Genomic DNA, 14489 nt, shown 5'->3' on the forward strand with positions numbered 1-14489 from the left:
AAACAACTGCAGGGTTTCCCATGGCAAACTTGTATTTCACTGATCTAGAGCAGCACAACGAATAGTAACATTTGTAATGATGCATGTATCTGTATAAATACCTTCTTCACTTATACCCCTTTCACATTGCACTTTTAAAACGGTATATTGCCGTTTTTTTCCCATTTTAAAACGTTTAAGGCTGCAATGTGATAAGTGCCAAAGTTGATTTACCGGTTAAAGATAACCGGTATTTCAACACGGTTAAAAAGCAGAGTCCTACACGTTTTAAAGCCGTTTTTTAGGCAGTGTGAATGGCTCTATTTCAATGGCTTGAAACGTGTCCCTTGGGGGTTAAACGGGTTGAATTTTGAATGGTATTAAATGATTTTTAAAACGGTTTTCACCTGCAATGTGAAAGGTCTCAAGGCTCAGACCCGTTTTAAAGTCCCATTTAAGAATACCGTGTCATTACCCATTTCTGCAATGTGAAAGCAGTATTACAGTATATGGTACAGGGTTTGCTTGTTGTTGTTTTTTTTTCCCTCAGGAAAAGGAGTTTGGCCATTCTTTTCTTTTCCCCTCTTGCTTTTGATTTATAGTCTGACAGCTGGTGTGGCAAGTGGGACATTTTTCTTTCTTTCCAAAGTCTTTGTTGGTCCAGAGCTGTGAAACCTGAAACTATTTGTCTCCTAATCCCACCTGCACAACTCCCTCTTTTGTGTGACCTTGAGCTAATTAATCGGCCTCCTGTTGCTTTTCCTCTGTGGCTGTCCTCCTTTGTGACTCTCTTCCGCTTTTCCCCCTGATAAGCAGAATAAGGGCAAAAGAATAATTGCAGTAAAGTGACCTACTGGTCCCTGATTCCTATCTGTTTTTGCTTATGTGCTAATAACATTTCCAAGACCCTTTAGTGACACTAGTCTCCAGGCTGTGCACACAGTTCTTCCACTACTACTAACGGGTCTATTGGCTTTACAAGATCAGTTATTTATGTAATTGACCAGGAAAAGCTCAGCAGTACTCCTCTCCCTGCCAATATTATACAGCTTTTACACCAAGGTAGAAACCCTGGATGGACCTGGGTCAGCGTCGGTGTAAAGAGGTAGCTGAAAAAATGCCTGCTCCATTTCCCCGCAAATCTTACCCTGGTCCTGACCAGGCCACATGGAACATGGGGAGGACCCACGTGGGGGGCAGTGTAAATGGGTATGCCGGGTCATTCAACACGGCTCCTGTTTACAGCCGTGGGGAAGCCCAGCCTCCGGACTGCAGCGTCCTACAGTCAGTATGGAGGTTGGGCGGGGGGTGCACATAGCCTCGGCTGCTGTCTGCTGCACTGTACAGACAGCAGCTGAGGCAGGGAGGAGGTGAATGGATACCTGTGTGCGGTATCCATTCACCTCACGGACAGGGGATAGGGGGGGTGCATGGAGGCAGCCTATCAGCACCAGCTCCTGGGGGGGTCCCAGTGCATGGAGATGATGTCATCTCTAAGCGCCGCCCCCGTTTACATGCAGATCGGCGCCGCAGTGTAAACTGACCAAATCCCTGATCTGACCTGGCTTGGAACCATGTTCCAAATACCGGGTTGGATCTGGGATTTTGGGGTTATCTGGCAGCGGTAAGGTTACATGTAGAGCTTCTCTGGTTAGTCTGGTGGGTTCCCCTATACTCAGTGGACTGGACTCCAATATTAAAAATGTCTGAAATAAAAAATGGTTATTTTGGGTCAGAAAAAACTTTATTTAAATTATCTTCTGATAAGATCCTGGCAGGGGTACATATGATCCTGTAACTCATTCCTGTTTTGGATAAAAAGGGCAGACTAGATGGTCCAAGGTCACAGGACCGGTTTGTGCAGAATGGTTTTGTGCAAAGTGCCGAACATTAGTGCTTTGCGTATCAGGGCTCCACTTTAACTGAACCTGGATAAGGTCTCCTGTGCAATTCCAAATATGGAATTGTGCTACAATTGTTCTGTAATTACTTTCTAGATTGATATTATGAATTAATTAATGCCTTATAATGATGTTCATATACAATGGCAAAATACTGTATTACATCTATATTATCCGAAACATAGACTATTGAACAAGTAATAACCTGTCATGCTTTTTAGGTCCCTAATAATACTTGCAAAGCAAAACCACCAGGACATGTAGTCTGTTTGCCAGCACTTCACCTGTAGTGAGGGTGCATGAGAGATGCTTCAGTTACTGTGATCACACATTTTTCTGTAGGTGTCAAATTGCTGTTATTGCGTTTACAATTAGGTGTTATAGATAATGGGCCATGTGAACGCCAATGTTTTTTTAAAGAGATCTTTTATCCAGGGCCATGCCTGCAAGGCTAAACTGTGGTAGCTATCCCAAGCAGCTAAAGTAATGGTATAACTTAAAGTTTTTCTAGACTGTAAGTTAGGTTTAGTTTGTATTGGTGGTTAATTCTGTGCAGACTTACATTTATGTCACTACTTGTGTTTGTTGGCATATTTCAGTTGTAAACAGCCATTTATGGGGATTGCGGCAATGTTGCATGTTACTTGTACAATAAGGAAACTTGGTAATGTGCATGAAAAATTTTGGAAATCACCATGAGTCCCCAAAAGTAGAATAGCATTCCAGGGAAGCTACGCCCTGTTTTTAAAGGCCACGCCCTTTTTGCCAATGCTGTGCCTGGGAGCTCCCACCTGTTTGCTGGGCTGCAAGTATACGCAGCTTAGCAAACAGGTCTGAATCAGGTCCCTAGTACTTAACCTGGTAAATGCAGTTTACAGCAAGTAAACCCCAGGCTTAGTCATGGTAAGGTGCATCTCCTCTGCAAATGCCGGACACAGTGGGGTATCTTCAATACGGCCAGCGAGGGGGTTTGTATGGTTTAAATGCAGCGAGCCCGCTGCATATAGCTGCGAGCCTTGCCGTTTTACAGCCACACTCAATGTTTTTACCTCTCATTTTAGAAACGGCGAGGTGGAAACGGCGAGTAAAGGGGGGTGGGTCAAATACTGAGGGGGGTCTATGACTGCTCGCCGGTCATAGCTCGCCAAAACCTCATTGAATATACCCCAATTTAGTCAATTGAATGTCTTGGGTAGTTAACCCAGATGTTAAATCCCAACAGTGCTAATAAATTCTCCCCACAAAACAAAATGTCTTTAATTTGATTATGTTTTATATTTTGCATAATACACAAGTTTGTAAAATCTCTCTCTGGCCCTTATTCTGGTCTGTGCGGCCGGAGCCGCATACGTTGCTCCGGCCGCACAAACCAATCCCCGCCTACAATACGGATCGCCACGGCCGTCCGTACGCGGACGGCTGGCGATCCGCATGAAAATAGTGGGGCGTACGCCTCCACCATGGTGGGAGCTGCCCCCTGCATTCGATGGTCGGCGACCATCGAAGGCAGGGCCGCACGCTCCACCAGCTCCCGCAAGCTTAGACCACACGGACAATCGTCCGTGTGAAAGCTTGTATGGGGGCGGAGAGCTGACATCCGGCGATGTCAGCTTTCCGCCCCCATCACTGGCGTCATAGCCTCATTACCATGCATACGCCCCGCGTTTGCATGGGAACGCCCATGAAACGCTGGGCGTATTCATAGGTAAATGAGGCTATTAAGCCCCTCACGCCCCTATACGCCCCCTTTGCGGCGTATAAAATTTTTGTGCGGCGATTTCCCCTGCACATGCGCAGACTGACCTCTGCGCATGTGCAGAGCGAAAACATCGGCGGTACGGCCGCACGCGGGCCGTACCGCCCAGATCAGAATAAGGGCCTCTCTCTCTCTCTCTCTCTCTCTCTCTCTCTCTCTCTCTCTCTCTCTCTCTCTCTCTCTCTCTCTCTCTCTCTCTCACACTCACACTCACACACACACACACACACACACACACACACACGTAACTGCCACCTGGAAGTTCAAAAAGGGCATTTTCATCGATACACCTCAACATTCATGTCCTATATTATTTCATTAATTTTCTTGATTTTCATACCAAATCATTTGAAAAATTAGATGTTTATTGTCCTTGTTTTATTTTTAAACCACTTCAAGTGCATTATAGCCTACTAACGATTCTGCACTTAGTTACAATTTAAACCCTTTGAGTGCCAATTGAATTTGTGAAAATGGCAAAGCAAACATTTTTATTCATTATAACGGCCTGTAATGTTACCTTTTTATGGGAAATATAATCTGTTTTTACAATTTTTTTATTTGAATTTATATAACAAATGTGAGCGACGCTGGTATTTTAAAGTTTTGCACATCTCTCACAGAGATGTTGGAACTCAAAGGGTTAAATTAAGAATTTCCCAACTGCTTTTTTACCACGATAATTGATAAAAAATTGGGGGGTGTGACTTCTACCCACAATTTCAATTTGCAAGATCCAATCTGATCAAGCATAGAGCTCCTAAATGAATTTCAACCTTTCTATAGTTGATTGAACTGATTTCTCGTGATGTCAAAATGTATACACATACCTTCAATTTAGGTTCACCATAAGCTGTAGGCAATTTTGGCGTGCCTTCTCTCTCTCCATTTCCTTCTCTCTCTCTCTACCAAGTGAATGAAGGGTAATTTTATAAGCGTATCTGAAGCGACAAGGCAAAAAAGTTCATCAGGACTTACCCTAATGTTATAAAGTAGCATTTATCCAGCTCCATGGTCATATATAAAGAAGTGTGCCATGGTGGCTCTCTACCCATCACCGGAGATTTGAGTGATGTGTGACCTGTCAGTAGGCAGTAAGCTTTGTGACGGTTCTCCAGCTCGGGACTGAGTAATTACTGAGTACATTTCCAAATTTCAAGATTTGGTTGTAAGCTTTGTAACAGATTTCTTGCTAGAGTGCGCGCTGCTACGAAAACTCACCAGGCTTCTGCAAAAACAAATACCTTTTATTCAGGTTGCTCAAACACAAAGTGACAAATAAAGAACCAGGGAGGTTAGGCCCTGCCTCACTCCCTTTCACTTAATCAGGGACCCCTCAGGTCCTGGCATCCTGACACTAGTGCCCCAGTTTTCTGATCCCACTGTCCCTAGCAGACCTATCACCTGGACACTAACTGCCATCAGTAGCCCTGACTAATGGGAGAGACTCTGCTTTAAACCCAGCAGCCAGGTGCTGGTTGATTGAAGCAGCTTCTTGGACTAAGAAGCCCATAAGACCCGGTCTGGGCCCAATGGATGGTAACCTGGTCCATCCACACTTCCCACCTACCCCAGGGACCCTGTGAGTGGCTTCCACCAGTCATTCTATAAGTGGCACAAGCCACTATTAAGTCCCTAGGGTTATTTCCGGATGGAAAAGTACCTCTCCTGCCACAGCTTGTTAACAATTAGTATTGTGAAAGATTTGCTGGACTGTTAAGCTGGGTACTCACTATATTATATTATGGACAGTGTTGCGAACCATGACATCTCAATGGCATCGTATAGTGTGTACCCTCAAATCCACCCTAATCATTGTTTGATTAACTGGGTAGTTGCCTCATCCCATTGACTGTGCTGCATGCGCAATTGGACTCACGGGATGTAATGATAAATTGTGGCACCGGCATCACGTGTGTTCCCAGCTTAGTACAAAGCACCTGTCTAGAGCAGGCTTACTGACGCCAGTTAACGTACTGCACTGTTTACTGTACATGGTTACAAATGCAATAAATTATTCACAGGGTCCATGATGAGCAAATGGAAGAAATCATTTACTATTGAACATTTCTAAAATATATAATTATGTATATTGTTCTGTGGCGTCAGAACAGTAGGAAAACTGGCCACACTTCTTAGTAACTGTACTTTGCTGAAGGGACGGAGATAATCGATTTGAGTTTTAGCATTATGTAAAAAAATATGTAATAGTATATCAAAAGTTACTTCTAATACAGGTAAGGAGATTTTATTCTCCACCTTATTTCAGCAGAACGTTTTCTCGTGTTCTGTTCCTCAACTGTGTAAGTGTGGTTGGAAGGTGACTAGAACAACCGACCAATAGAGGTCATCTGATCAGTCCAGTCTGATTATTATACGGCTTAGTGGTAGTTTTCTTGCATTGTTAAGTTATAATTTGTCATTGAAGTTGTCAGGAGACAATAATGCCATTCATATAAATTGAAACCGGACCCCGTTCATCAGAGCTTACAATTTGTCGGATAAACGCTTTGGCTGTGCGGAAAATAATGGACTCCTAGAATTATCCCTCTAACTTCCCTTTCAGCTCCATAAAATTATATGCAACATTTTTATTCATGACCTGCACATCAAAAGTCCGGAAAAAATTCAGCAATTTTATTCGGCAAAGCACCTAATATTATCAGTGGCTTCATTTGCTAAGTGCCCTGAAAGAAACTGTAACCCACAGGAATTCCTAATTTATGGATTTTCATAATACAACAGCCTGCTGCACAAATTATATGCAGGCGACTGTCTAGGTAAAACAAGTGCATTATATTTAAATGCAGTGATATCCCCCTGTAAGCGAATAATACGGTGGGAAGTGGAACCCAAGGGAGGGAAATGGAACACTAAATGAAAGCCTGTACACTGTGTATTCCATTACTAGCTGGAACATCTAAATGCTAAGTATTTCAGAATGGACAGAAACGTTACATGTGTCAGTGCATTATTAAATGTTTGAGAGCATGCAGTTGCCATGGAAACTCCAGCTTCACGAAAGTATCAATAGATGCTGTGTGTGGTTGGCAAGGTCTCAAACGGCTGAAAAAAAATAATAAAAAAAAATAATGGCTGATAGGATTTTATTTTCTTTGGATTAGGATTGCTAGAGATAAATTATCAGTGTATTGTCATTATGTCTACACACCACAACAAAATAAATAGATAGTTGTATAGTATAGTTATCACTCCTTTTTCATCAGTAGCTGCAATTGCTAATTTTTTAGCATATTAGTGGATAAGCAGGTGGCCACTTGAAGGTTTGTGGTTCCTGGCCTGGTTTAGCACTTCCAGTCTTGCTCTACCGGGATCCGCCCACCTTTCGCTACTCTGAGGAAACCGTTGAACCCTTACAGGCGGAGAAATGCGTTAGCGGATAATACTACATTACGGACATCAAAATCGCCTGCTGTTAATATGCTTCATTCATTTGCTTTGTTGCACTAATGGACTCAAGATACTAACCTGCATGATACAATAGGATTATTCTGCTTATATGCTAATAACATATACAGAGACTTTGTACTCCATATATTTAATGCAATCACCAAGAATAAGATATAAGTATCATGTTGGAGCACTGCTATTGCTGTTGTGTGTCGGATAGCAGAGCAGATTTTGCCTGTGCAACATGTTGAAACAAGGTCCCTGATTTCCACTGTGTTTCCCGCTGTTTCCACAGTACAGCAGGAGGTGCCCGGGAGGCAGAGCAGTGAAGCGTGGATCTTGTAAGCGTTTGCATGACTGGGTACTAATAAGACAGGGCGAGATTCAGATGCTCACATACATAGACCCTACTTCTTACCTAATATCATAGCTTTACCTGTTAAGAATGCCTTGATTGGCTTCTTACAGGCAAAGTATGATTATAGTTCTAGTACAGTTTTGCCCCCATGTCATGAAAACCATTGTTCTCCATTCACTACAATATATTCCTACTGCACAATTACTCCACACGTGTATACAGACTGCACTTTCCATGGTCAACGGAAGTAAACATGTTCTTTGTCATTACGTACTGTGTTTTCTATGTCTGCACTGTATTGCAGACTGTATACTCCTACACAAATCTATGTACAAGTGTTAGATGGTTACAGACAGATCCATAAAAAAAAATGAAAATGAAAGCACTAAACGTATTAAACCTAAAACCCTAAGCAAACTACATGCGAAATGAGTAATGCAAAGATTACTCATATTTGTAATTTACATTGTGACACATCTGACCTCCAGGCTTAGTGCTTGGGCCAAGCTCCTGTATGACCCCTGACGTTATTTTCTAATTCATAGCTTTTATTTATAAACCAAAAGGTTTATAAAAAGATGGAGCAGTTTGGCAGACATAATACTTCTATAACACCACTAACTAAGCCCGCTCGAAGCAAAAGCTTCGGAAGCTAGTCTGTTACCTTGTGATTGCCTCTGTGTTTCTGTATGTGTGATTGCCTCTGTGTTTCTGTATTTGTAAAAGAGATGTAGTTTCATTCGCTGCCAGCAGATGGCAGTGTTTTGGTTACACACGGACACTATATATATATATAAGTTCACATATTAAACATTGTTGCTTGCAGTACATCGGTTTATAGACACACATGCATGCTTGGATGGCTGTTTGGGAAGTCACGGTTGCGGAATGCACAATTAAGCAGCATGTTTTATGTGACCTTTACACTTTTAACTGTGTATTCATTGTATTAACCATTATTCAACTCTACAAGATTATAGAGGCTTAAAATGTTCAATAAACCTTGACTAAGTGGTAATGCTGTAAGTGCCTTTCTAGTCCTATATTGCACATGTATGTGGAAATATCATTAAGTGCAGCACTTTAAAATCCCTGTAAAATGTGTTTTAGCATTCTAGTATGTCACTGGGTATTCACATGGGAAAGGTGTGGTAAGCCTTTAATTTCAAATTCTTAACCACACCTGTGCTATGCCAATTACTGTCTCTTTTAATTAGCTGCAACATTCAAGTCAAGCAGAGCAGGGCACACTTTTCTGCAGCTGTCAGCCACTCTGATATCCTCTGAAGAGGGTCTAGTTTTTGAGGCACTGCACCACTTCCAAAATAGATGACTACAATAACAATAATACATAGGGGTATATTCAATGCGGAGACACGTGGGGGGGGGGGGGGGGGGTTGTAAGGCGAGGATGCCTTTTTTTTTTTGGCGAGGAAAAGCCATCCTCGCCGCCCAACTCCCCCGCTGTATTGAATTTTCCGGCTAAATCGCTGTGTCTGATTCCCTTAAACGGCGAGGTTTGTTGCAAATGCAGCAAGCATTTTGTAGAGAGCCCTGTCATTGTGATTGCCGCATTCGCCGTTTCTACCTCGCTGAAAAGAACCAGCAGGTGGAAACGGCGAGTGAGGGAGGGGACAGTTGAATACTGATGGCGAGCTATCGGCACCGCTCACTTTCATAGCTCGCCGTCAGAGCATTGTATAAACCCCATAGTAATTTATTAAAGAAATGTAACCATATTGTTGACTCTTACAAGCCTGGCGCAACTGGCGGTGTAGGCGGGATGCAGCCTTCCCCCACTCACCCTATGTTCCGGGTTAAATATTGTGGCATGGTAGCAGATGCTGAAACATAATATTTTTGTCATATTTTCTATGCCTCCCAGGTGAATAGTCAGTGTGGTTTCCAAGATGGGCAGGGGAGTGATAAAATCCTTTAGAACTTTCCCATTGGTGCCAAATTACCGTTTCATTCGGGCAAAACTGTTTGGGCTGTTTCTGTTTTGCTGCTCTTTACAGTGTGTCATGTTCGTGGTATGGATGTTTAGCTAAAGCTCTGTGTGGGTGGCAAATGGAAGCCTGTATCTGAATGATCTCCTGCACTTACATGCATGAAGAGTAAATTAGGCTTCCATGGCCCCACACAAGAAAAACACTTTGACTGGCTCATTGTGTCAACTGACATGCCATTGTACTGGAGGCGCAGCCAGTTGGATCAGGAAGTAAAGGAAGCGGTTGCCTCAAGTGACCTTAAGGACATGATAAGGAAGCACTCCCACAGACTTCAGCTTGAAAACATTGCTGTGATGTTTGGTTCTTTAGTCCAAGCTTTTTCATCTTTGAAAAAGATTTGAACTAAGGCACCAAAATGTAAGAGCTATAGAACAAACTTTGTCTATGTACTTGGTCTATGTACTAAGCCTTGTAGAGAGCTAAAGTGGACAGAGATCAAGTACCAGCCAGTCAGCACCTAACTGCAATGTTATAGGCTGTGTTTGAAAAATGGGCTGCCTGTCTGCTGCTTTTTCTTTGTCTACCTTTATCTTTCTCCAAGGCTTAGTACATGGACCCCTTGGAGTCTTTTTGAGTCCATCGGAGTGCCACCATATCAACTCAGCCACAAAGTGGAAGACCAGGTAAAAGAACACCGTGGGATCAACGACTGCTAAGGCGCATGGTATGGACATGTCGCCAAATGCTCTGCTGATTTCATAGCTGAAGAGTTCTGAAATTCCATGGCCGCGCTGCTGCATGCAAGTCTCACATCACCAAGTCCAACGCCAAGTGTTGGATGGAGTAGTGTAAAGCACACAGTCACTGGACTGTGTAGCAGTGGAATGTTCTGTTGAATGACGAATTCCATTTCTCTGTTTGGCAGTCAGATTGGTGATTCTGGGTTTGGTGATTCTGGGGCTGGACGTTACCTGCCTGACTATTATGCTAGCTGTGAAGTATAGTGGAGGATGGATAATGGTATGGGGCTAGGCCCTTTGTCTCTATTTATTTATTTATTTATTAATTACCAGCTATTTATATAGTGCACTCATATTGCGCAGCGCTTTACAGAGAATATTGAACATTTACATAATTCGCTGCCCCAGTGAAGTTTACAATCTATATTCCCTTTTAGTACAATATGGGTCGGGAATGGCACTGGAAAACTATGATAGATTAATAATCATGTACAAATATTGATTAAATGAACCAACATAACTACCACTCATAGTAAATCAAATAGTGGTATCTGGTTGGCGGTGCTCCCAAAAGTGTTCAGCGTTACAAATGAAAAAATAGAGGGTCACGAAGTGACCAGAGAGAAGGATGAACAACAAGGCTTTTCGGGGCACACTTTGACTGATGATGATGATGATGGAAAGATTTAAAACATAACTTTTACTAGATAATTTATGCTAAAAAAAATGGGTACGTATGAACACATAATAAATCAATGGATTAGACAGTAATCAATAATCATCAAAGAAATCTTCTTTGATGATTATTGATTACTGTCTAATATATTGATTTATTATGTGTTCATACGTACCCATTTTTTAGCATAAATTATCTAGTAAAAGTTATGTTTTAAATCTTTCCATTATCATCATCAGTCAAAGTGTGCCCCAAAAAGCCTTGTTGTTCATCCTTCTCTCTGGTCACTTCGTGACCCTCTATTTTTTCAATCTATATTCCCTACCACATGTACACGCATACACATTCATTCTAGGGTTAATTCTGTTGCAAGCCAATTCAACTACCAGTATATATTTGGATTGTCGGAGGAAACCGCAGTACCCAGAGGAAACCCACGCAAGCATGGGGAGCATATACAAACTCTGCACAGTTTGGGCCACTGTGGGAATTAAACCCATGACCTTTGTGCTGTGAGGCAGTAATGCTAACCATTACACCATCCGTGCTGTAATTTTGAACAATGCTATGTTTCCAACTTTGTTGCAACAGTTTGAGGAAGGACATGACTGTGCCCTGCACATATATACTGCAGTACATTGCTTGTTTATATAATTTTTTCTTGCTTCTATGCATACCATAGGACATAAAAGTACCAGCATAACATTAGACTTATACATGAATTATTATACATGTTTTTGTTTTACACTCCCAATTCTTAACATGATAATGAGCGGGTGCATAATACATTTTCCAGAAGGGCCAATTTAAATAAATGTTTCATAGCTTATTAAGTGAGCAAGATGTGTTTAATAAGGTGGTTAGCTCGATGACGTTTGTGCTAATTATGATGTATTTTATTGTTTAATGGAAATTCATTTCCATCATACAAAGGAGATGTAATTTACCTGGCTTGTTACGGTTATAGATTGCACTAAAACTGGTTTTGTTTTTTGTTTTAAGATTCTAACGGAAAGAAATTCGAATTTGTGCGCAGACAACACTTCCAGCAAGGTAAATATGCTGTTCTCATCGTTTTATTTCTGGTATATTTGTGGTGAAACATATTAAAGGGATTTTCCCTTAATGTTTATACAACTATCTTCTATCCAAGGAAGCCTGATGTACTATGATACCTCTAATAGATGTCTTTATGCAAAGTTGCCCCTATAACTTCAACTGGAGGAGTTTGTCATATCTTCTGATGACACTTTAAAAACCACTGAGGCATTGTCAAAATATCTTCAGCTAACATTATTGACTGACTAATGCAATGTCAAGAATTTCTATTCAACTTGATTTATATAATTATATTAATGAAGCCAATAATTCCATTATTACCTGTTATTACTTTTAATACATCTAGCTTTTATGAATAAACTACCTTGCTTTAAAATTGTTTTTCAGTATGGACCCATTATCGTTACACTTTTAAATGTTGACAAATATCCAATATTAGTGTAGACTATTTCCTGAAATTCTATGAACTTTTTGACTATGCACTTTTTGAGATAATAAATTTCAGTTTGTGTTTGGACAAAGTTTTCTAACAAAGCCTATTGTGTTGTATATCATAAAGAATGCAGTAAATGATACATCCGTAGCTTAATTAGGAGAGCTGCTATTGCTATTTTAAAATATGCTGGTTGTGCGTATTTGACATAGCCATAGTTTGGAAACGGCAAATTATGGTAAAAAGATAATACGGCAAAAAGATATTTAAATAAAATTTTGTCTTTTTCATAGACTACATATTTATACTCTTTATACACCAAATGTTATCAAAATCTGAATTGTGAGGTAAACGTTTCAAAAAAAATTGTTTTTTATATTTGATATGGACTGACCTATAAACATTTATAAGGGTATAAACAAATTACGATACATCGATGACCTGCTCATAGTGTGTGAAGGCGAAGTGGACTTATTTATCAAATTCCTTGATATGTTGAATCTAAACAACCTCAACCTCAAGTTAACCTCACACATGAGCCAGCAACAGGTGGAATATCTAGATCTTCTGATTTTTGTGGAACCTAATGGAACAATCGCCACAGACATCTTTCGCAAAAGTACGGCGACAAATTCATTACTTCACTATAATAGCTCACACTTTCCCCCAGTAGTCAAAGGACTTCCAAAAGGTGAATTTCTAAGAACAAAGCGAAACTGCTCGAAACCAGCGACTTACAAAGAGAGGGCAGATGAATTGGATCAGAGGCTGAGGAACAGAGGCTACAGTAAAAGAGCCACACGAAAAGCACGAAAAGAAGTTAACTCATATGATAGAGAAAAACTCCTTGTACCCAGAACCAAACCTATAGCCAAACAAGAGAAAATCAGATTTATAGGCACGTTCTGTCAGGAGTGGCAAGAAGTCCAGAGAGCACTGGATAAACATATCAACATCCTAAAAACAGATAAGGATTTGGAAGAAATACTTGGAAATAAGGTCGATATTAGTTGGAGGCGGAGTGCGAATCTGAGGGACCTCCTAGTGCACAGCCACCTTGAAAAGGAAACCAAAACAACAATTAAGAAACAAGGCTCCTTCAAATGTGGGACATGTAAAATTTGCACCTACATGAACCCACAAGAATCCTATGTTGATAGATACAACAAAAAATGGAAAATCCAGAAATACATCACATGCGATACAGCAGGGGTCATCTATAACATCGAATGCCCCTGCAAGAAGCATTACATTGGAAAAACAAGAAGACCCCTAAAAACCCGGATATCTGAGCATCTCCTCAGCATCAAGAATGCTACAAGAGATCAAGCAAATTTCAAAACCTTGACGCCAGTAGCGAAACATTTCACCAGATACCATCAAGGCAACACAAAAGGCTTGAAAGTGTATGGAATGATCAAAGTGGAAATGGGGATACGGAGGGGGGACTGGGATAGAGAACTCCTCAAACAGGAGACACGATTGATATTTCTCATGAACACTATGTCTCCAAATGGTTTAAACGAAGAGAACAACTACTCAGTGTTTTTGTGAGATTTACATAACAGTGGTTACAAAAGCCATACAGAATTACCATCCACAATCGTATTCAAATCCTGCCCTCCTTGTCCCACCATACATCCACAATATCTACCTAAGCGGGAATACTGCTTCAAGAACTCAGAGGACCTCTGATACGGGCATCAACTCCCAAAATCTCTAAATCCTGCCCTCTCTGTCCCACAACACATCCACTATATCTACAAAGCGGGAATACTGCTTCAAGAACTCAGAGGACCTATATCTGATACGGGCATTAATTCCCAACAGATTAACCACTACACCCCTTAAACCCATGAGACCATCGAAAATAACAAATGGTTTTTCGTCACAATCACATGCTATCACTAAACCATGCACCATCATCACCTCATATTCCTATATTAGGAATTCTCCCCCATATCCCAGTTTTCTCACGAGTGTCAACTTTTGTTGTTTGGCTTTTTTTCACACCTTTTTATTCCCTATTTTTTAATTTTAATTTTATATTTATTATTATTCTCATTTTTATATTTATTTTTATTTATATTACATTTTTTATTTTTATTTTCATCATCCACTTTTCATATATTAAATTTAGATAATTTCACTTATTTATATATATTTAACATTCGATTATTCTTAATAATTTACATTATTATTTATTTATGGCTCACCAAATACT

General features: G+C 40.7%; 1 protein-coding gene across 1 annotated transcript in view; it reads left to right on the top strand.

Annotated features, from left to right (window-relative positions):
• RAPGEF5 (Rap guanine nucleotide exchange factor 5) overlaps positions 1-14489 on the top strand; it is a 265810-nt gene that overhangs the window by 55290 nt on the left and 196031 nt on the right. The window contains exon 2 of the mRNA XM_083189111.1: positions 11776-11826. Within this exon, the coding sequence (XP_083045237.1) occupies positions 11776-11826 (51 nt within the window). The remainder of the gene's footprint in view (positions 1-11775; positions 11827-14489) is intronic.

This window comes from Crinia signifera, chromosome 5 (assembly GCF_055691185.1).
Source record: "Crinia signifera chromosome 5, ASM5569118v1, whole genome shotgun sequence".
Classification (NCBI taxonomy): Eukaryota; Metazoa; Chordata; class Amphibia; order Anura; family Myobatrachidae; genus Crinia; species Crinia signifera.